Source organism: Podarcis tiliguerta (assembly GCF_965153285.1).
Source record: "Podarcis tiliguerta genome assembly, chromosome: 3".
NCBI lineage: Eukaryota > Metazoa > Chordata > Lepidosauria > Squamata > Lacertidae > Podarcis > Podarcis tiliguerta.
The window spans coordinates 32,510,289-32,533,923 of record NC_139536.1 but is presented as its reverse complement, the minus strand read 5'-3'; the positions used below and the strand labels follow the sequence as shown (position 1 = coordinate 32,533,923).

Here is a 23,635-nt window from a genome sequence, read left to right as displayed (position 1 = left end):
AGGTATGTATAAGTGTTATGTACTGAAGTTCTCACCCTGGGCCAGCAGGGGGATACTGTAGATAGTTATGCAAATGAAGGATGGAAAGTGATGTTCAGTGATTGGATAGTTTGTATGCAAATGAAGGATCGAAAGTGACGCTTAGTGATTGGCTAGTTACAGAAAATGGTTATTGTTGCATTCTAGTGGAGCTCTATATAAGCAGGCTGACTGAGCTCCTCAGTTCAGTTCTGTTCCAGCTTACAAATAAAGAGCTGCTTTGGAAGAATCGCTGTGTCGTCTGATATGTTCGCCCAGAAATTAACAATAAGTATACTCACTGAAGCATCGACATACCAGTTGGATACTCAACCTCAGCAACGATATGGAGCTACAGAACGAGAAACAACTCCTAGTTGCTCACAGTCTGGAAGTTCACAGCTTCAGTGGGAGCAGGATTTATATCCAATGCCATCTGTAATTCAGTGAATGAAAGGCCGCTGGCAGCAGTGCAGTGGGAAGAAGAAACCAGAATAAAAGAGCTCTCTTGTGCACAGGACAAATAGGAACTTCTAGGAGCTTGGGGAAATTTTAAGAGGTGATCATTAAGGAGGGATCTGCAACAAAATGTTCCAGTGTGGAGTGCTGCTTTTCAGGATTTATAGAATTGTAGAGTTGGAAAGGACCTGGAGGACCATCTAATCCAAGCCCTGAAGTATACCCGAAGGAGCGTCTCCACCACCATCACTCAGGCTAGACACTGGGGTCCTCCTCTGAGGGTCTTCTGCTGGTTCCCTCACTGTGAGAAGCGAAGTTACAGGGAACCAGGCAGAGGGCCTTCTCTGTGGAACATCCTCCCTTCAGATGTCAAGGAGATAAAGAACTATGCAACTTTTAGAAGACATATGAAGGCAGCCCTGTTTAAGGAAGTTTTTAATGTTTATTATACAGTGGTACCTTGGGTTACAGACACTTCAGGTTACAAATTCTGCTAACCCAGAAATAGTACCTTGGGTTAAGAACTTTGCTTCAGGATGAGAACAGAAATCACACAGCAGCGGTAATGGGAGGCCCCATTAGCTAAAGTGGTACCTCAGGTTAAGAACAGTTTCAGGTTAAGAATGGACCTCCAGAATGCATTAAGTTCTTAACCCGAGGTACCACTGTATGCTGTAAGCTGCCCAGAGTAGCTGGCGAAACCCAGCTAGATAGGTGGCATAATAATAATAACCCCCTGCAATGCAGGAATATGCAGCTGCCCCATATGAGGATTGAACCTGCAAGCTTGGCATTATCAGCACCAGCATTGGATTTAGCCTTGCTTTCTTTTGGGATACTCCATTTCCCCTCCCACAGTAGTCATCCCCTGCTCCCTCAGTGGGCACCCTGAGCTCCTTTGGGAGCAAGGATTGAATAGAAATTTAATGAAACTAATTTTAAAAAATAGTAACAATCCGTCAGCATGGTCTGGGAAGAGTTCCCAGGGCCAGGTAGAGAGAACGTGAAGTCCCCAGGCCTGAAGTTCCCCACCTGGACCAGCTGAAACGTCCAGACTATATGTGAAAGCATCCCCTGAGACACAGAGAGGCTATATTCAACTCAAGATAAGACCTCATTGACTGCACTCCCTTTCACTTGGGGCACCACATTTGAGGAAATGATGCCCTATAGATATAAGTAATGCAACTCGACTGCACTTCGAATGAACTCTGAATCAAGGTGACTGTGGGTTTTTTTTCCTTCTGCGGGGAATCCGATCAGCAGAACTCCAAACATCTGCTATGACTTGGCAAGGAAGCATCAGACTTATTATTGCATTATAGAAAATTGGCTAAGTACTGTTGAACAAGAGCATCATTAAAAGTATTGTATGCATTAGGGAAGTGGCTGGTCTGAATAGCCAGATGCTTTCTAATTAGCAGCTTTCATTATCCTTGACCTTTTCACTCACTCGCATATATACACACACAGAGAGAAAAGAAATTATCTTCTCCTTTTGTATTATAAGAGTCAGATGCCTGTGATTAGTGGCGTGTGCTGTCAAGGGAGGAACTGACTATTGCATGCCTGCGATGGAGGAAGAAATGCATCTCAGTGGCTCTGACACAATGCTAGCTCTGTGTGAACAGCAAATGATGAGAGGAGAATGAATACATGGAAGGGGAGGGGAAATGGCTTCCCTGGACCCACCATGTACTGATCAGGTCCTTTGCACAGAGCCTCTGTGAATTCAAGCTGCATTTAATCATTCTGGGGTTTGTTTGTTTGCTTGCTTGCTTTAATCAATTTGTAAACCACCCTCCAACCAATTGGTTCCCAATGCAGTTACCAACTATACAAAATTATATAAAACAGGATAAAAACAGATGGCTCAAAGCACGCTCACACAATGAGGCCAGCAAGCAAAACCAGGAGATTAAAACAATTAAAGCTCACAGCTCAAAAACTTAAAAAGGCTGGAAGGATATTGAAGTCCCTGACTGCTGACATACTGGTAGCCAATGGGTGTCAGAAGATTCTTTCTAGGGAATTCCACAAATGGGGCGCCGCCACTGAAAAGACCCTAACTCCAGTCCCTGCCTCAGATGTGGAGGAAATCCAGAGGAAGGCTTCAGTTGTGGACCTCAGTGAATGGGTAGTTTAATGTGGAAACATTCATTCAAGTATTCAGGTGTCCCAAGCCGTGTAGAGGTTTGAAGGCCAGCACTAAGACCTTGGATTGTTGTCTTTGTGGTCTGGACTCTGCCAAAATGCCTGAATGGGGCTTCAGGCAGCCAGTTAAGATGTTGCCAGGAGTGGAGAGGGCAGATCCTTGGCTATTCGCCTGGAGCGAGCACACCTGCAATATCGGTGTAGTAGGTAAAATGGTAACACAGGTGTATGTTCCACAGGGATTGTAAGGCAGGAGTGGGAAAACTGGCCCTCCGGACATTTCATTGACTATTGGCTAGGGCTGATGGGAGCTGGAGTTCTCCCTCCTTGCTGTAAAACAGGTGTGGCAGGGCTGTTTATCAGCCAGAACTCACCGGAATTCAGTTCCAGCACCTCCCAGGTGAGCGCCATTGGCATTATAAGAGAACAAGGGAGGCGTTCATGGTGAATTCTGGCATGTCTTTTTCTTTAAAATGGCACTGGGCGTGGTGAACCTTTGGCCTTCCATATATTGCTGAACATACATATATTGCTTCCATATATTGAATCCTGAAATGCCCTATATCGAAGCTAAGTGATGTGATAGTATTGCCTTAACAATTGTTCCTTCACATAAGACTCTGAGAATGTCCCTTTGAATTTTCATGCCCGAGGCCCAGGGCATTTCCTGGAGCCCCTTGATGCACCAACCCTGTGCCTGTCAAAGAGACTGCGAGGGGGCCGTCAGCATGCCATCTTGAAGACAAGACAGAAATGTAATAATTGGAAGGTTTTGCCCTCCCCACTTTAAAAAGCTTTCTTACCCTAAGAGTTCAAGAAAGCTTTTCTACACTTGCATTTAAGCCTGTTTTGTCTGGTGGTGATAATTTGGGGAAAGGGTATTATCTAAGATAGCCATGATGTTTCAGGCCTTGAGTCTGAAAATCTAAATGGTGCTGCAAGCATAATAGGAATGACTTTGTTTCTTTTACATGTGGGGGGCCCATTTAGATTTTCAACCTCAAGGACTGATATATATTGGCTATCTCAGATAATAGCCTTTTTCCAACTAAGCAATGCTCAACAAAACCACCTTAAAATTAAATTGTATCAAAATAAGGCAAATATGTTTCCCCAAATGGTGCGTCAGAATCTACTTTCTGAGTTATACCACCTCACCCATCCTGAATATTTAGGGCTGACTCTGACTCATTAAAAGGATAGCATTTTATTATATTGTTGTATGGGCTGCCAGGCTCAAGTTCTTAGTTGTGTGTTGGCCACTGAAATTAGCAAGTAATTAAATAGCATCATCTTAATATTTCCATTCCATAACACAGGAAATGATGTGTTGGGGACTTGCACCTGAGATGGTGTCGGAATTGGCTTTCATTCTCACATTACGAATTCTAGAACAGGCAATAATACCCAGTTGCCAGTACAGAAAAGGTAACTTAGAAAGCTCCTCAAGTACCAATTTCAGTGCATATATTGGGGATGGCTGCGTTGGGTATTATGGAAGTAGCTTCCCCCCCCCCCCCAAAAAAAAAAAAAAATCTGCCTAAGTTTAGAACAAGGGTGACATCTAGTGGTTAAAGTATAACCCATCTTCCTGTTGATCCTTCCTTTATTTTTGCGCCATGAAGCAAGATGAAGGACACAGCTACCCAAGAAAGAGATTCACAAAAGGGCATCACTTTCTTCCCTGCTGCCTCTCTCATTCTTTGTGGAAACTCACTGTTGTTTGCTGCGAGGAGCACGGATCTGTAATTGTCACAAGTACTGGATTCCGGGTGTCAATTGTTACAAAGACTGTGGGCACAATTAGGGTTTTGAAAAGGGGGGGCATTCCCCCCCCCCCAGTGTGCTTTTATACACAGTGGTTTGTGGTTGTGCACACATTCACACAGTAATGTCATCTGAAGCTGCTGTCTGTGTTGTCCATACACACAGGTGGGCGTCTTTTCGAACTAGTGTGCAACGTTGTTCTCTAGTCCCCTCTCCTCCGTTAGTGTTTCCACAAACCTACTTTTAAAAAAATAAAAATAAAATTCTCACTCTTCCAAAAGAGAGGAGCTGGAAGCTGGTGTGTTGATATACAGAGGATATATAGATGCATGTTCAGAGGTGGCTGGCTGCACCGCTTCCTATTTTTGCCCATTTCATTCATAGACATGTTAAACATGGCAAAGGGCGAGTGGCACAGTGCATATTGGGAGCCAGGGTTGCTAGTTTACTAGCCTCCCCATCAAGTCTCTCTCATGCTTTCTCTGTGCCATCACCCTAAAACTTGGAGGGGTGATCTTACTCCGAAAAATAAAAAGCTTCCATTATTGTCTATACAGTGGTACCTTGGGTTACATACGCTTCAGGATACATACACTTCAGGTTATAGACTTCGTTATGCCAGAAATATTACCTCGGGTTAAGAACTTTGCTTCAGGATGAGAACAGAAATCATGCTCCAGCGGCGCGGCAGCAGCAGCAGGAGGCCCCATTAGATAAAGTGGTGCTTCAGGTTAAGAACGGACCTCCGGAACGAATTAAGCACTTAACCCGAGGTACCACTGTATTCTAGAACTTAATCCACAGTTATGCACAGGGTGCAAGTTTGGTAACAAGGATACATTTGTAAACTCTGGGGTTTTATCTATTGTTATTTGATCCTATCACAAATTTAGGATAGGCAGTATAAGACAGTGGGTATGATAATGAACCATGACTATGAACTCCAATTTCCCTGTTTATAGGAGACATTCAGCTAAGTGTGGCATCTAAGCTCTGCTCCTAATTCATCAGAAGAAGCTGTACTGGTGGGAAGGGACTAGCAGTTTTGGAGGAGTCGTAGACATACCATCCCTGCTAAAGAGCACATTTTTGTTTGTGGACTTTTGTTTGTGGACAGCCCGCATCTGTTTTTACCACTATTATTCCTCCATTCTGCAGTTGCTCCTGCGCCATTCAAAACAAGAACAACACAGACTCAGTGAAGCTTCTTCTTTCTTATTCATGGCATGTCCCCAGCCAAGCAGAAACGATGTGAATACCATGATATCTGAGGGGGTGGGGGGTGGGGAGGAGGTAACTGAGTTTTTTTCTTTAATTTACATGGAGGCTGGATGTCCCACCAACCAGCTGAACAATAGCCTCTCTCCCACGGACTTCATCAACTGAAGGGGAAGCAGCAGCAACAGTTTAGTCCATAACTCGCCTGCGTGTACTTGTTTTTCATGCCCAAAGGATGCATTGGAATGTGAATCTCAACACTAGTAAAGGTAAAGGGACCCCTGACCATTAGGTCCAGTTGTGACCGACTCTGGGGTTGCGGCACTCATCTCGCTTTATTGGCCGAGGGAGCCGGCATACAGCTTCCGGGTCATGTGGCCAGCACGACTAAGCCGCTTCTGGCGAACCAGAGCAGCGCACAAAAATACCATTTACCTTCCTGCCAGAGAGGTACCTATTTATCTACTTGCACTTTTGATGTGCTTTCAAACTGCTAGGTTGGCAGGAGCAGGGACCAAGCAACGGGAGCTCACCCCGTCGTGGGGATTCGAACCGCCGACCTTCTGATCAGCAAGTCCTGGGCTCTGTGGTTTAACCCACAGCGCCACCCACGTCAGGGTTCTTAACAGCAGTGCTGGGAGACCTGCAAATGCCGAATAATGCCCAGATGTAAGCAGGTAGAAACGAGTCTCAACATTTTACAATAGAGCTCTAAACAGCGGTTCTGGAAGACTTACCAATGCCCAGGTGTAATACTGACACCTAAGCAGTTACTAATACTAATAGAATAGAGCACAGCATAGAAATCTAATAAATGAGTGGACCGAGTCAGGAAGCACAGCGAAGGCACTCCAAAGTGTAGTATGTCCACAGCTTATGGCAGCTCTTATTATTTTCACATAGTAGGCCTAGTAGAGGAGATTGCACAAGCTTTGAATATTCTGCTTATGAGACCTGAGACAAACCTTTGTCCTCTTGGGAGTGAATCTGTTTTTCTTCTGTGAAGCTAACAGGTGTATTCCCTGGATAATTTTGCATTTTTTTGAATGGGGAAGTGTAATGTGACCCTAAGCATGTGGATCAAGAAGTAATTCCCAAAAGATGTGGCAAATGCATTAAAAACAAGGGATAAGAGGATTTCCTCAGTTCTGTTCTGTAATTGATCTGAGATTACAGCCTTGCTTTGTTTCCTTTCCAGCTGAATTTCAGTTAGAGATTGGGATTTGGGGGTAGTGGCAGAACTGGCGCTGCACCTGGTATTCAATGTTTTTTAATTAAAAAACACAGAGAGACACAAAATTCCAGAGTTTGGTAAAAATAAAATAAATGCAGTTGCCTTGCTCTCCCTCTCTTCCAACCAGTGTGTTCAACTCAGTGCAGTGCAGGATGGAAGAGGGACTGGAAAGTCAAGAGCAATTATGGAAATAAATTTATTATTTCTTTATTTAAAATGAATGCTGTTCATTAAAAATCCCAAGCCAGTTTTACAACACATAAGAACCAATACAATAAAAAGTCCAATATAAACTTAATAGGTACAGTAAATAATTAAAACACAGCAGCTAAATCAAATCAAATCACAGTAGCTGAAAAATTATCAGTGGCCTGATATGAGTGACTAGCAAAAGCCTGAGTGAACCAGAATAGGAAGTGCTGAAAACTCAACAAGGTCATTTGCCTCCCCCCCCCCCAGTGGTGGGAGCCATGATGGAAAAGTCTCCACTCTTGTGTAGCTGCCAGGTGGAGTTCCATAGGCAGTGGCTTGTTCTGAGATCTCAGCAAGTGGGCAGAGGTGTTGTGTCAGGTAACTGGGTCCCAAGTTATTCATGGCTTCATAGGTCCAGCCTGGTAGCAAATATACTGGAAGGAAAACAAGTTCCAAAGACTTGAGTTCCGCTCCAGAAAACATTTCTAGTAGAGCAGAACCTCAAAGTCTATGGTGGAATACAACAGAGGCAAATTCTGCAACCATCCCTTCTTTAAATGCCATGGATAAAGGCCTTAACTGTGCTCCATGTCATGTATAAATTTGACCTGTTTGCCTTTCTCCAGTTTTGCAGAGGATTTCACACGTTCATCTTCACCTCCCCTTGGAAACAGATGGGGCTAAAAAAAATGGAACAAATCAATTGGAAGCTGAGGGTAATCATGCCCATGGCAAAGATCCTTGGACCCAATTTTCTTGTTCCACCTTAACAGACAATGTCCAGTTTTTGAGGAGGCATCTTTTCTTCTTGCTCCAAAATGTAGGGTTGCCATATTTCAAAAAGTGAAAATCCGGAGCTACTTTTTTTTAAAGGAAAATCAGCAAAAACATCACTGCTGGCATGGCTTGGCATACATCCGGGTTTTCCTGGACATTTTGCCAATTTTTTTCTAGGACACTGCTTCAGATGGGAGATGGCAACCCTACTTGGACCTACATTGGTCTGTCTAGCTTAGTTTATTGCACACTAAAAAGTCGGGGTGCAGAGTGGGCTCCCCAGGCACACATATACTAACAGCCGTACCTGGAGATTCTGGGCATTGAGCCCTTCCAGAGGAGTACATCGTGTTTTTCCAGAGATCTAAAAACATTAAACTGGAGCACTCATCTCTGTGGTATGAGTGAAAATAATAATTCCGAAACTCAAATATGTTTTTTCCGGTAATGAACATATGCAGTTTAAAACAAAGCAATTAACCCAGCACTTTAAATCCAACTGATAATAAAACCCACAACCAACTCAACAGGCAATAAAAAAGACTAATCCAATTTACGTTGGAGGTTTATTATGGTTCATTACAATCTGATAAAATAATTTTGCAATTGGCATAATCAGCACATTTTTTTTAATTTTGCGATATATACTACAATCTTTGTCTTTTAGCATGCAGAGGGTAAAAGTACAATCACATGGATAAAAGGTTTTTCCATTGTAAAACTGAAGGGGTGAGGGAGAGGCAGAGTCTAAATTACAAAATATGGCTTTACTTGATAAGTGGTAAAATGGATTTATCAAGATTTCATGTTATTCAGCAAATGGCAGCATGTGCCTATTTAAGCAAATACTGAATACAGAAAGGTAGAATGTATAGCTGAAACAAAGAATTGCAAATGTATGAAAATCAGCAATTTTCCCAGTTTCACTAGTCATTCCTTTCAAATTTGCAAAATTTCAAAATTTCAAAACCAAATTTAAATGTGCACTTCTAATGTGATCTTTTTTCTTTTAGCTCAGAATTTAAAAGCAGAATTAAATCCCTTGATCTTGGTTGGGTTGGGAACTCTATTTCTCCAGCTTCCAAGCAGCAACAGATTCTTCTGAGCATGCTCTGAACCACTCCTGTTCAAAATTTTAATGCCAGGAACATCAAACATTACAATAGCCTTGTAATGTCAATCAGTATTATTAATATCATACTACTGACAGTGGGTGGTGGTGGTGAGATTTGAGGGAAACGGTTATTTACCTAAAGCAACCTAGTGGCTGAGTTAAGGCTTGAACTAGCGGCTGCCTGGGCTAGAGCTCCTTCTCTCAGCCTCTACACTTTGCCAGTGAAGACACCAATTATGCCTCAGGTAAGCGTGACAAATGCACAATATTAACACAATGGTGAGCAATGAGTTCTCTGGGAGAGGTGCCCCATTTCCCTAGTTATAGAATCCTGAAAGAGAGATGTCACTGCGGCAGTAAATCCTGACAGAAGATTTTAGGACTCTCTGCCACAGATGAAAAACATATGTGCATTATTCCCAAATTCTTTCTGGAGCAATCTAGCAGTTCAGTCTTTTGCAATGTTTGATAGACTTGACATAAAATAAAATAAAAATGAGATTTCTTATTCATGTATACAAATACATTCTTCCTCCCTTCCCTCTCCTTCCCCTTGAAATTATTTCAAGAGTCCAATATGCCACAGGACATCTGCCGTTGACATTCATTCTGTTTGGCTACAAAAATAAACTATATTAATATTTGTCACCATGCAAATGCATGGACTTCCCAAAGAAGTAAGCCCAAAGAAATGGACAGAAAGGCTTGAAGGTTGCTTTCTCTAGGTGCCTCCCAGATGCTTTGGGCTCCAATTCCCATCATCCCCTGTCTCCATGGCCAGTTGTTACAGATGGTGGGAGTTGCAGTCCAAAACATCTTATGAAAATCATAATGGGAAAGGGTGATGTAATGGTTGTTGTTGTTGTTATTATTATTATTATTATTATTATTATTATTATTATTATTAAAAGCTGTCTGTGATGAGCAAGCTTTAAATCAGAGGTGACTAAGCTGTGGCCCTCAAGGTGTTGTTGGACCACAACTCTCAGCAGTCGTGATTCCTGACCATGCTGGCTGGGAATGATTGGAGATGGCGTCCAACAACATTGGAATAACTACACCCCTGCTTGAGTGAAACATTCACCAAATTAAATGCCAATAGACCTGAGGTAGACTTGGCTGTAGAGTGACTACATTCTGGTACAGAAGACTTGCAAGGCATCAGGCCAGGGTTTCCCAAACTTGGGTGTCCAGCTATTTCTGGACTACAATTCCCATCATCCCTGACCGCTGGTTCTGCTAGCTAAGGATGATGGGAGTTGTAGTCCGAAAACAGCTGGAGATTCAAGGTTGGCAAACCCTGCATTAGGTTAAAATACTTTCCTATGACTCCATTCATACATAGTCTGGTGTGCCAGTGAAGCATGAACACCATTGTATTCTCACCGCTTAAACTGTGGTGCAGTCATCTGAGCAGGTAGCCTGTTCCCTACCTTGTTTTCGGTTGGAGAGTGTATCAGCAGCCATCTGGTTGTATAGGTATGCCATACGTTGTGCAGCAACCATACCTATGATTGCTAATGAAGCAGATGTAACCCTAATGGTATCACCACCCATTAATGCATGATATGCAGCAAAGATTCAGAAATAATGAGCCAAAATAGACCAGTGGTCTGATGTAAGAACAGAAGAAGAGCCTAAAGCCCCATCTAGTTTAGCATCCTGCTCTCACAGTGGTTAACCAGATACCCATGGGAAGCCCAAAATCAAATCCTGAGCACTGCAGCACTTTCTCCATCTTGGCTATCCCAGAAGCTGATATTCAGAGGCATATAGTGGAAAATAGCTATAATGGCTAGCAGCCATTTGGAAATGCCTTGGACCAATATTTCAGATTTTTGTCAAGCTGATGATGGCAGCATTGTGTACAATGCTGAGCTGAGCCAAATTTTCTCATCAGGCTTTTTTTTCCATGTAAAAATAAAATAAAATCTATGGCTTCTTTCCTTAGGAAAAGGAGGCAGTTTTGCAGACTTTCCTCCCAACATTCTCCATCATATTTGTGGTGGTCACCCCCCCAAAAAAAACACACACACACGGTTCCAGGGGCATTGTTGAAGATGCAAAATGGTGGCTGGGCTGTCAACACAGCTGCTGCTGTTGTGACTTGCAGTGGCTGTGAAAGAAAGAAAAACTCCGGGGGGGGGGGCTGTGCTACTGCCTCTGTGAAATGTGAGAAAAAATTGATGAAAGATTTGCCCTTCCCCTGCAGAAATTCAATTGTATTCCCTCCAGTTTCTGTACTGAGGGTGGAGAATGTTGACAGGCTATTTGTGTACACAGCTGTAATAAAAAGTGACAGAGAATTACAGATTTGCAGCAATGACCTTTGGCTCATCCAGTCCAACCGACGGCTCCATGCAGGAGCTGCAATGCAGGATTCCTAGCAGATGGCTGGCCAGACTCTGCTTAAAGACCTTGAGGGGCAAGGGTTGGGTTAGCAATAACAACAGGCAGTTTTGCAAAACATTTACAGGTTGGCTGGAAGTCAAACGTACTGAAAGCCTATCCCGTGCCCTTGTAGTGGGAGAATGGGCAACTGTGCCACAGTAAGGAAATGCTAAGCTACTTCCCATGTCTTAATACAGGCTTGCCATACATCAGAAATATTCCTGACCTGTCCTGTTTTTTGGCTGAAAAAATCATGTCGGGGGTAATTTTGCCAAAGTGGAAAAAGCACAATGGAAAATGCAGCAGAAACAGCTCCAAAAAGCTTAAAAACACTATTTTTCAGGGAGGCTTCCTAAATAATAATAATAATAATAATAAGCTCAAAAATGTTGGAGTCTTCCTAAATAAAAGCTCAACAGGGATTTTAGCTTTTGAAACATGGCAACCCTACTTAATAAGAGCAAGTATATGTGCATTTGCAAAATATGCATTGCAGAAAACTGCAATTTAGTTTTTAAAAAGCTGAGCTCAGAGCCAGCTATGGTTTATAAAGTAGGCACTGTAGCTGTGCATTTAACAGCAGCATAATGTACAGGTACTAGGTAATGATGTTTGCTGTCGTGCTGCACTTAATAAGCTGCTACTAAACGCACAAAGCCCTCCTTCCTCTGCCCCTGATCAGTTGGCAATCTCATTGGCAAGACCCATAGGAAATCGATCAAGTAGTAGCCCTTAAAATGGATTATTTTTTCCACGATGCAGAGGGACCTGCACAATCCCATTAAAACAAATTGTTGAGAGGTTTTTCTTAGCCATGGGCTAGCTAGAATTTTTCTTTTGGGATCTCAGGGATACAGGGTCATTAGATACCCCATACTGGGTTCTGGGGATGGGTAGAGATTCAAATGGATTGGTACTGTTATTTTATGTTAGTTTCATCTCATGAACGACCCATTCCCTCAAAGTGTCCCTATTTTCCAGGGACAGTCCCAGATTTACATAAGCCGACCTGGTTTCTAATTTGATCCTGGAATATCCCGATTTTCCTTTAGGACATCCCTATTTTCACTAGAGAAATGTTGGCGGGTATGGAGTTATGCGACCCCCAAGCCAAGGAGATAAATAACCATACAACCTTTAGAAGACATCTAAAGGCAACCCTGTGAAGGGAGGTTTTTTTAATTTTTAAAGTTTTATTATGCTTTAATATATGTTGGAAGCTGCCCAGGGTGGCTGGGGCAACAGTCAGATGGGCAAGATATAAATATTATTATTGAATATGACATCCCTATTTTCATCGGAGAAATACTGGAGGGTTTCCAGAATATTCTAACCCTAAAGTTCTGGTGTTTCACTCTGTCCAAACAAACCCCTACAAATTTTATCACCAATGATATCCCTGCCCAGTTCTGATGTAGCTTTCGCAGGCTGCTGACTTGTGCCTGAAAGCAAACACTGGCCTCTATTTTGTAACTTTGCAATCTTCCATTATCTTCCCGGTCTAAAAGTACGCTTCGGCTCCTCTCATCAGTGGCCATAAGTGACCATGGATTTCATCCTGAACCTCCTTCAATTTCATCCTTTACCTTTAAATCTGTTTGATTTTGGATTTGGATTTGGATTTTTTAAGGTTTGGTTCATTCGGGGAGATTTTATCCGGTCGGAAACAGTGTGCAGATATCTCCCTTGTGGGATTATTCCTAAATAGCGCTTGCTTAAAGAGTGCCACCCTTGTTCCCATCTTTGCTGACATCCAAATTAGAAGCTGCAGCTGCAAGAGGAATGAAAATAACACCAGACCCAGCCCTTTCCCCACAGATTCCAACAGCTGGTGTCTCTTTGGCGCAGGCTGGGGTCCAGTCCCAACAACCCCTCTGTTGTTCTGTAGATCAGTCACAGTGGATAGCGGTTCCTTTGTTCTTAGCCTGACTTTGGAGGCTGCTGCAAAGATATGGTTAGACACACCTCTAAATCTTCTGTGAGACTGGCTTAGCAAGCGTATAATACTACCCTAATCATTCTCCCTCTTACAGAAGGAAGGAAACTCTGAGCAGCGACATGACTGCAAAGTGAACAGCCTTCACAGTTCAGGGAATTGCTGACAAATTTGTCTGCTGCGGCTAATATAATATGGGGCGAGGGGGACAACAATTTAAAGGATGTGTCATTTTCCAATAGACTGAAAGATTAAAGAGGGTCTTGCATTCGAAATGTTTGCTAGGATAGGGTGCATATACTATAAAGCAAGATAATTGCTAGTATTGCATGGGGATATCTCAGATACATTTTCCCCTATCATTTTTCACTGAAATGAGATTTATTAGATTGCCTGCTGCAACATGGTTAGATTTATTGATGTGGGCTTTATTTGCAATCTGATTATTATTTTAGCATTGCTTGATTCAAGTGTACACACACACACACGTTTGTGCGTTTGTTGCCTAGTTCATTTAAAACATTCTTTACTCTGGCTGGCATTTAGTTGTGTTGTCTGTGTGGCTGGTTGGCTAGAAACTGGTTTTGTTTTGCTGTACCAGAAATGTACTGCAAAAGTTCCCTAGATGCCTCTCCTTTATGTCCCCCATAGGTGAAGGGAAAGCTAAGGCAATCCTGTGAACTTCAAAATGCTGAAAGGAGGGTCCTGAGGATTTAATCATGGAAAGGAAGAGGGATGCTGAACTGTCTGTTTTTTGTTTTTGTTTTTTTAAGGTGCTCTTGCGCCCTTAACAGCTCTATGGCAGAAGTTCAGCAGGCACAAATTCTCAGTTTGCTGCAGGATTATGTCACAGAGCTGGGGGGGGGGGCAGGTGCTGCTGTGCTCATGTCCTCTAGACGGGCTTCCTATAGACATTTGGCTGGCTTTGAGAACAAAATGCTTGGCTAGATTGGGGCATTTGGTCTGAGCATTTGTCAAGTACCTGTGGGGAGTCGCTAATACCAGAACGTAATAGGAGATTCTTGCAAATCATGTAGGTCTGTTCAAACCCACTGGCTCTAATAGAACACATAGCTTACATTTTGTTGCAGAGCTAAATTTCAAAGACTGAGATAGCATCCTCAATGTGCCTGGTGTATGCTAGGGCACCAGCTCCTATGCATCCACTAGACACAGCAAAGACCTGCTCATTTGTTCACAAGGATGAAATTGCACAACTGTTTCAATTTCTGAGTCTTCTTAGGCATTTACATTAACGGGACAGCTTCGCATTGCCCATCATCGTGGAATTTGGACCCATCTGTGAAAAACAGGTCAGCTTTCTACAGAGCAATGGTTATTATCAAGCCAAGTTGCCTTAAGAAAAATGCTTTAGCCCCGTTTCCATAGGAGCCTGTGAAGCTGCCAGATGCTTAATCAGACCACTCGGTCCATAGAGCTCAGCACTGTACTCACAGACTGGCAGGGGCTGTCCAGGGTTTCAGAACTTGCTTCTAAGCCTGTTCAGTAGGAAGCAGCTCCCCTCCATTTCCATACTGATGCTTCCCAGGAAACATGCTTAGGACCAGGCTCTCACTCAGGACTGGCCCCACCATAAGGCAGAGTGAGACAGGTGCCTCAGGCAGAAGGGGGGGGGGAGCGGCAGCTACACAACCCACCCTGCAACCCCTAAGCCAGCCTGCTGTCTCCAAGTGCAGTGGAGGCTGCTCGCCTGGCACCTGTGTTGAGGTAAGGTTCATCTACCAGTCTGCTTGGCTTTTCTTTGTGGAATTCAGGGGTTGTCGGGGGGGGGGGGGAGGAGAGAGAGCATCTCATTCTTCTCTTTCCAGGAAAACATCAAGGCCCATCCCTGGCTATCAGTGTTCTTCTGGCCAGATGTGCCTTGCTGAAAACAGCATGCGATCCAAAATCAGAGGAGCAAACATTTGCTGCCCATCTACAACGTGGGCATATAGGGAACACAATCCTTTCTGGCAGAGGTAAAATGAACGAATGAACAAACAAAAAGCAGAAACCATGCACCTGGAGCTGCAGAGATTGTGCACCTTGAAGGAATGCTGATGGGTTGTTATTTAGGCAGGTTACATCAGTGGTCATGTTTGGGTGGGGGAGATAAGTTGGTATGAGCAGAGAGGCAGGAGTAGCCTGTCTACAGGCAAACAGGGCAAAGTCTTTGGTTGATGATGGTGACCTTCGTACATTCACTCACAAGGTCTCATCCTCTAAGGTGGGCAGGGTCCCTTTTTCCTAAGTCAAAAGCCTTCACACTGGCTGGGACTGATGGGAGATGTAGCTCAAGACATCTGGAAGGCGAAGGCCACCAGCATTCTTTCTCAGCAACTGCAAGGATTGCACTGCATTTCTTGCAGGGAAGGGGGGCATCATTACATTGCTTCTTACAGTGAAAAAAATACAAACAGCCACTGTCGGTCTCTAGCATTAAGGACCATGCCGCATTGTAGGCATGCTCACTCTTGAAACTACAGTGACACTGTGAGCAGAGAGGAAAGGGGAGTGTAAGGGTATGTCTGGCACATTGTGATGTGCAGTGGAAATTGGTCTTTCCCCTACCACTCAGCTTTGAAAAGGAATTCCATCTATGTAGGTTTCATTGGGTCCTTTCCATCACACTACCAACCTACCTAGCTTTTGCTAGAAAGGCTCGATGTTTTAAGGTGACACAACAGAATCCTGCCGCCAAAGGGACTCCTTGCCACTGCAGGAGCACTGAAGGCCAAGACATTTATGATCACAACTGCTGATTCATTATGCAGCACTTGAGAAAACTTAAAAAGAGTTCCTGCTTTAAACCCCCCCCCCCCACACTCCCCTAACAGCACAGTGATCTGGTAGGCTGCAATCCTGCATAGAGTTATGATCCTTAAAACTCAGTGATGTTAATAGAAGTTAAGGCATCAAGCAATGTACAGGATTGGAACCCTGGTCCATATAATGCCCTGCGAAAACAGTGCCTTTTAAATAATAACAACAATGCAAAACCTGGATAATTTACATAAAATGCAAACAATAAATCAGGAATGGTGCTACACTGATTTCAGTGAGCAAAATGTACATTCAGTTCAATGTAATATTTTCACATGCACAGAATGGGAGGGGTTTTCTAATCTGAAAAAAATAGAGAGATTTCATTTGACAACATATACTAAGGCTGGGATTCTCAGCGGCATCAAACAGTAGCCCAGATTTCGATGCCAATTCAGTAATAACTGGGCAGCAAATCCCCCTAAGGCAGCAATCCTCCTGTGACTTACTTGAGAGGAGTCCTATTTAGCTCAAGTGGAAGTGCGCTGGGGGTTTGGTTTGCAGCCTGAAGCACCTTTGAAAACCCCACCTGAACAAATTACACAATTTGAATGTGACATTTTTTTTAAAAAAAAGCATATCATGGAAAAACATTTACCATATTTTTTGTTGGGTGCTGCTTGCCGAAGCGAGGCAGGGGCTTTAATGCCTGAGGTATAGGAAGTTCCTGGATGCTTTTAGGGAAATGGGAGGGTGGGAGAGTCTGAAGGATGGTTTGCATAGCTTGCAGGTATAAAGATGCAGGCATGTTCCCCACCAGGCTATTGAACTTGTCCTCTCCTAGCAGAATTGCCCAGTGCTCTGGGTGCTCCTGCAGCACCTTCTTCATCTTGAACCGGGGGCTGGGCATGAAGAGCAAGAGGTAATCGAGGCAGAGCTTTTTGGACGCCACGTTGACTTTCGAGTCCCACATCTGCTCCAAGATGACGTCCAGCGGTGTCAGTCCTTTGCTGTCCTCTATCCTGGGAGAGGCCCCGTTCCCCAGGAGGATCAGAACTGTCTCTGACCTCAGGAGCTCGCAGGCGAGATGCAGAGGGGTCTTCCCATCTTCCAGGTGGAAGCAGCCGGTTCGGTTGATGTAGGAGTTCAGGCTGGGCAGCTTGTGGGAGATGCTGATGATCAGCCCCAGAATGTCTCTCCTGTCGTAGGTGACAGCCATGGCCAAGTGAGGAGCAGAGGAAGGGCAATAGCAGAAATGTTCCCCGGGGACTTTGAGAGCCTCCTCCGGAAAATGAGACAGCAGGTACTGAGCATAAGGCAGGTGGTTGTGCACCACGGCGTAGAGCAGGGCTTCGGAAGGGGAATACGTCCTCAGGCTGGCATTTTCTTCCCAGTAGAAATACTCCATAGTCCTCATGTCTTCCAGCATCCAGACAGGTTTGTGATCTCTGACAGCTTGGTAAAACATATAGGATAAGAACTTGCAATGCCTGCTCTGGTCATCCTGTAAGCTGGCCTGGTTACTGGCCATGTCTCGGAAGTCCCAATGGTGAACAAGTCCTTTTGTGCCAAAAAGGAAAGGAGGGGGGGTTCCACTTGCAAGCGAAGGCTGATGTTCAGTTTGAATGCAGATTCCAGAGGCTGCTACAACCTTCAGACTGTCATTGCAGCAGCCTGGACTGCACTAGCCGGAATGCATAGCTCTTTCTCTGACGGGCTGTTCATCTCCACCCATTCATTGTTTTCCCTTTCTCACTGCGGCTGGTTTTGTTGAGGTAAGCAGAATCTCGCCAGCTCAGTTAACCATTGCCATGCAAGCACGCAGTAAATGCAGTCGGTTCTCTGTTCGGCGCAGGTTAATGGAATACAGATAGCTGTGATTTAACAGCCGAAGAGAGAGCTATTTGCAGGGGACTATAATTAGCTTTGCAAAAGGAGCAATTTTCTGCCTGCAGTCAGGGCCCAATCAAAGCTACAATAACTATTGCAACAGAGTGTGTGTGCCTCCTGATGTTTATGTGCTCCTAGAACTGTAGGGGCATGTGTGTGTGATGTCACTTATACGCATTCTCCATACAGATGCAGTCCCTCAATGGATTAATCTAGTATAGTTATTTTATATTTTAAAAAGTATATACCATATTCATGAAAATTATCATTGTGGGTTACAACAGTTATGCATAAAACCATGCGACAAAAAACAAAAATATTAAAATCAGAAATCAGCTATTATGGAAATGTGTATTCTTAATTGCCTGCATAAACCTGACAGAATAGAAAAGTTTTCAGCAGGCATTTAAAAATTAAAACAGAATGCGCCTGCTAAATCTTTAATGAAAGAGTAATCCACAAAACTGGGCTGACAAAAGGAAAGGCTCAGTTTCTTGCTGCTGTCAAATGAACCTCGCCAGTTTGGAGGACGACCAACAACACTCCTGCAGATGATCTCAGGGATACAGCTGGGATATAAGGCTTCAGGTGGTTCCTAAGACAGTTTGGACCTAAGTTGTTCAGGGCTTTGTAAATTAATACAAGGACCTTGAATCTGGCTTGCTAGTAGATTGGCAGATTGCATGCAGGCTGAGACCCTACTTATTCACAGACTGTCTTGCCAGAGTGGTGCATGCTCTAGTTATCTCTCACTTGGACTACTGCAGCATGCTCTATTTGGGGCTACCTTTGAAGGTGACCTGGAAACTACAACTAATCCAGAATGCAGCAGCTAGACTGGTGTCTGGGAGTGGCCACCGAGACCACATAACACTGTTCTTGAAAGACCTACATTGGCTCCTAGTATGTTTCTGAGCACAATTCAAGTGTTGGTGCTGACCTTTAAAGTCCTAAAAGGCCCTGGCCCAGTATACCTGAAGGAGGGTCTCCACCCCCATCGTTCTGCCCGGACACTGAGGTCCAGCGGCGAGGGCCTTCTATCAGCTCCCTCCCTGCAAGAAGTGAGGTTACAGGGAACCAGGCAGAGGCACTGGCAGAGGAAGAGGAGTGCAGGGGGAGCGCACCGCCTCCAGCAGCGCGATCCCAGTGGGGTGCCATCGCAGCTAACCCCCCCCCTGCCCACACTGGGCGCCACACCCCCAGGATGCACGCCATGCCCCTGTGGGTGGCACGCCACGCCCCCAGGACACACACCAGCCCTGCCCCCGCCTGCTCTCTGACACCCGTGCCGGAGCATGAAGCTTTGTCACTGGGCAGAGAGGGCCTTCTTGGTAGTGGTGCCTGCCCTGTGGAACGCCCTCCTATCAGATGTCAAAGAAATAAACAACTATCTGACATTTAGAAGATATCTGAAGGTAGCCCTGTTTAGGGAAATTTTTAATGAATGATGTTTTAATGTATTTTTAATATTTTGTTGGAAGCTGCCCAGAGTGGCTGGGGAAGCCTAGCCAGATGGGAGGGTATAAATTATTTTATTATTAATTATTATTACTAGATTTTCAAAAAATGGTGGCACAAGTTGTCAGCCCGGGGCTCACATCATATGGAAACTTACATCTTACTTTTATTTATCTAACAAATTTATATACTACTTGGTTTTAGTAAAACTTCTAATGGATTACAAGAAATATTAAAATTATCAATACAAACAGCTTTGAAATATTAAAATTAACAGTAAAAGAGATTAAAACATGTTAATGTGTCTGGATGGGGAGTTCTATCGGGACTGGAAGAAAAGCATCCCTACAAAGGAGCCAGGTAATACAGATGCAGGGCCTCTAATATCAACAGAGATCCAAGTGGCTAACCCACCCATAAGAAGAGTTTGGATTTGATATCCCGCTTTATCACTACCCGAAGGAGTCTCAAAGTGGCTTTCCCTTCCTCCCCCGCAACAAACACTCTGTGAGGTGAGTGGGGCTGAGAGACTTCAAAGAAGTGTGACTAGCCCAAGGTCACCCAGCAGCTGCATGTGGAGGAGCGGAGACGCAAACCTGGTTCCCCAGATTGCAAGACTACCACTGTTAACCACTACACCACACTGGTTCTCTCATAACTCATGCATAATGATGTTTCTTGGTAGCTGGATATGAAAAGGGTCTAAAACCAGAATTGTTTAAAACACACTCCAACTGGTGGGCTCCTGTACTTGCTAAATTATTTGCTGAGATCAATCCGATTGGCTTAATTCCAACTCTGTAGTTTATCCTATTTTTGAAAAAGAGCAGCCCCTCTCTTCCCCAGAATTACAGACCTGTTGGATATCCTTCTAAAATATATGCCACTTGTTTTTACTTAATAAGCTGCAGGACTGGATCTCCTCCAGTTGTGTTCTATGCAGAAAGAAAGCCAGTTCCAGGAATTCTTCTTGCACCATTGATCCTTTGTTATGCTTTTGTCCCACCTCATTGAGAAATACGTTGAAAACAATGCAAGGTTCTTTGCGGTGTTTGTTGCCCTATCATCAGCTTTTGATTCAATAGATAGAAACCATCTGTGGGCCAAATTGCAACCCCTTGATATAGACCCTAAAGCTGCTGATGCTTCTTCAAAGTCTTTATCAAGATGCTCCTATTAAAATCAGAGTAGGCAGGAATGGTCATTTAATTACCCCAATCCAAACTATGAAGGAAGTCAAACACTTGATGTTAACCATCTGGCTAAATTGCATGGGAAATTATATAAAAAACCACTTGCCACAAGAAATGTAGATGTCACTGTCCTCCTATATGGAGATGATATATCTTCTCTGGCCAGAGGTGGTTTAAAAAAGTCCCAACCAGGGATTATAGCTGTTGAAGACTGGCAACATCTGGAGGGCCATATTCCCCATCCCTGTCCTAGATCAAATGGGTTTTCGCAACTTTCTACCTTCATTGAAACCTTTCTTCAGCAACTGGGTTCTCATCACGTGAATTGGTGACTGCACTATAGAAAATAGCAACTTTGCCATTGCTGAGAATTACAGGGAAAGATCAGCCAAGGTGGGCAAGCTATCTTTTAGAGAAGTATGTCCACAAATAGAAATCTTCTCCTTGAAGGACATCAGAGTACCTAGAACATAGACGGAGAAATCTGGCCCTGGCCTACCAAAAATATGTATTAAGAAAATTGCACTCTTTGTGTTATATCCTTATTTATCCCCTCTGAAAGCCAAGAAGCAGCAATCTTACAATAACCAACTTGCTGAGCAAATGAGTAGCACTTCTTTTGTGAGTGACGAGGACAAATTGCAGTGATTAGCTGCGGAATCAAAATTTAATATATTAAGGGAGCTTGTGAGCCTGCTTTCTTTGAGCAGAGTGGTTTCTTGTTTTATCTCTTTGTTTTTGACAGTTAGCTGTTCAATTGTGCATGGGGCTGGACCAAGCCTTTTTGCCACAGTAGGCAAAATGCCCAGCCCAGCCCAGCCACAATCTGGGCCTTCTCCCCACTGCCAGCCCCATCACAACTGCATCCTTCTTTATATCTAATTTGTTTTAACTGAAAAGGCACCATGCATTAATTTCCTGGCCTTTACAACTAGTTTTCTAATTGACTTTTAAAGGTACTCCAAATATGAAAGTGATCCCCCAATCACTTTGGGTAGAGCCTAGTTGATGCCATTGTGCTCACAGAAGGGCTTTTGAGTCAACTTCTGATCTACTAAGAGAACAGGAGGGCATACAATTGCATGCTATTTTTCACCCTGCTCTGGCAAGTCTCCCAAATGAAGTCCTTAGAACACTTTGATCCACTTTAAGGGTGGGAAGACTTTCACTTGTGCAACAGGACTTCCCCTCCTCCCCTCCCCCCACAAGTGGTTCGGGAGGGGGAGTTGGGGGAACCCTCAGCACACTGCATAGGGTGGAAAGATGAAATATTGTTCTGCCTGACAAGCAGAAACGTTTGCACCACTGGAACAATCAGAAGATTGAAATACTCAATTCCTCCCGTTAAGCGCAAAACATAAATTCCTACTTTACAATGAATGTCTGGAAGAAACTCTAGTCTTTCCTTAAAATCACTTAAAAGTATTCATCACTTCTGCATATTTTAGCAGAAAGGTCTGCATATCAATTGTACTCAGTCTGGGAACAAGTTTTCAGATTTTGACTTTTAAGACAATTTAGAATACAAAATTACACCACCAGCATCACCAAAATTATCTACCTAATTAGCAGTGCCTGCCATTCATTTGCTTCTGTCCTCACTTTTTACACCTCCCCCTCCCAAACCATCTGTATACATACCTGTAACTCAGGATAACACTCCATGCACCTAACAAAGTAGACTCATCTGTAAAAGCTCATGCCATATTAAATCCTTTAGGCTGCTTCCAGATGACCTGTTTATTAAGCATTGATCCTGGCTTGTTTGCAGGGACATTAGATGACTCTATTTAATGAACATTCATCCCAATTTGTTTGTAGGAAGGCGAGATGACATTGCATCAAAACAAGTGCTATCCCAGTGGATTTTCCAATCTTTTTCCTTATTGCAAATAGTTCAGTCTTTGGGGGGAAAGTAGGGTTTGCCATGCAAATCCTCCCAATCAGCTATAACTGCACAACCTAAAATTATGGGTATATGTTTTTCACCAAAAATAGCAGCTTTGAGACGCCATAAGACTTCCTTTTCTGCAAGACGTAAGAGGAATACTACTCTGGAAACCCTCAAGATTGTTATTTACAGTTATTTTTCAGTGCAGATCCAAAGGAAGCATCCCACTGCTGTCTTGTCTAATAAGCACGCAGAGAAATATGGCACTGCATCTTACTGTGTAGTGCTGAAGCTGCTCCAAAATCTTGGCATGGAGTATTTCCTCTAATGAGCTATTACATACAGGCCTGAGAACAGAAATCCATTAAGTGGATTTCCTCTGCTTTAGCTATGCGGTACAGAAATGAATCAGCTTTCCAAGCCCTAATGTATGCCACATCCAAGGACTCCTTCCTTTTATTAGCATTATTTTCAATCTTCCCTAAGTGGACATAACAATTCAATCAAATCTTTTTTATAAAAAAAAACACAGCTGGTTGATTTGGCACAAGCTGTTGTTTTTCCAGCTATCCCTGCACTATTTCACTCTTGGATCGGGGGTTCCAGCTGATATTTTTTGTTCCCAAACATTTATTTGCTGGGTAAGGTGTTTATCCCTGTTGGGCTCTTGTATTCTGGCCTTGAGCAGATGTACTGCTTCCCCATTGCTACATTGTAAAGCCAAAGGGACAGGTTTTCCTGTGTACCAAAACAGGACAGCCTTGGGTACCAATCAGCTAGTGCTGTGCCTTGCACCCCTGGATGCATTAGTTGGGTTATGCTCTGGAAAACTTTGCAGCAGACCCACAACAACTCTGTCTGTCTCTCTCCACCAAACCTCCAGAGTATATGATGGAAACAGGAACAATAGATGCTGCAATCTACTCAAGGCACATCTAGGTCTCGTTTATATTGTATATGGTTTTACATTATTATACATGTGGCAAACCACTGTGAGGGGGCAGGATATTGCATTTTGAATAGTGATTGAGACACTTATGAAACAAATAAAAGTAATGGCCACCACCTTGGATGGCATTAAGAGGATTAGAAAAACTTATGGTGTATAAGGCTATCAGTGGCTACTGGCAACAACAGCTATGTTCTCCAGGCCGGAAGCAGTATACTTCAGAATACCAGT

General features: G+C 43.6%; 1 protein-coding gene across 2 annotated transcripts; it reads right to left on the bottom strand.

The window, feature by feature from the left end:
• Positions 1-7,041: 7,041 nt before the first annotated feature.
• LOC310674806 (ankyrin repeat domain-containing protein 9-like) lies at positions 7,042-18,980 on the bottom strand. Of its 2 annotated transcripts, none has more exons than XM_083434541.1 (2): positions 16,682-18,980; positions 7,042-7,476 (listed from the first exon to the last, which is right to left on the bottom strand). In XM_083434541.1, the coding sequence occupies exons 1-2, from the start codon at positions 17,552-17,554 to the stop codon at positions 7,441-7,443; spliced, it is 909 nt and encodes a 302-aa protein (XP_083290667.1). In that variant the 5' UTR covers positions 17,555-18,980; the 3' UTR covers positions 7,042-7,440. The 2 variants fall into 2 exon arrangements, with proteins under 2 accessions (XP_083290667.1, XP_083290666.1); XM_083434540.1 differs by lacking the exon at positions 7,042-7,476 and adding an exon at positions 8,818-9,749.
• Positions 18,981-23,635: the final 4,655 nt, after the last annotated feature.

Bases quoted from the DNA above. Each gene is read 5' to 3' on its own strand.
- LOC310674806 (XM_083434540.1), bottom strand. From the start codon at position 17,554: ATGGCCAGTAACCAGGCCAGCTTACAGGATGACCAGAGCAGGCATTGC. The intron at 9,750-16,681 runs GTAAATGTTTTT...GATTTTCATAAG, and splicing joins AGCACCCAACAAAAAATATG to ATGTTTTGGACTGCAACTCC.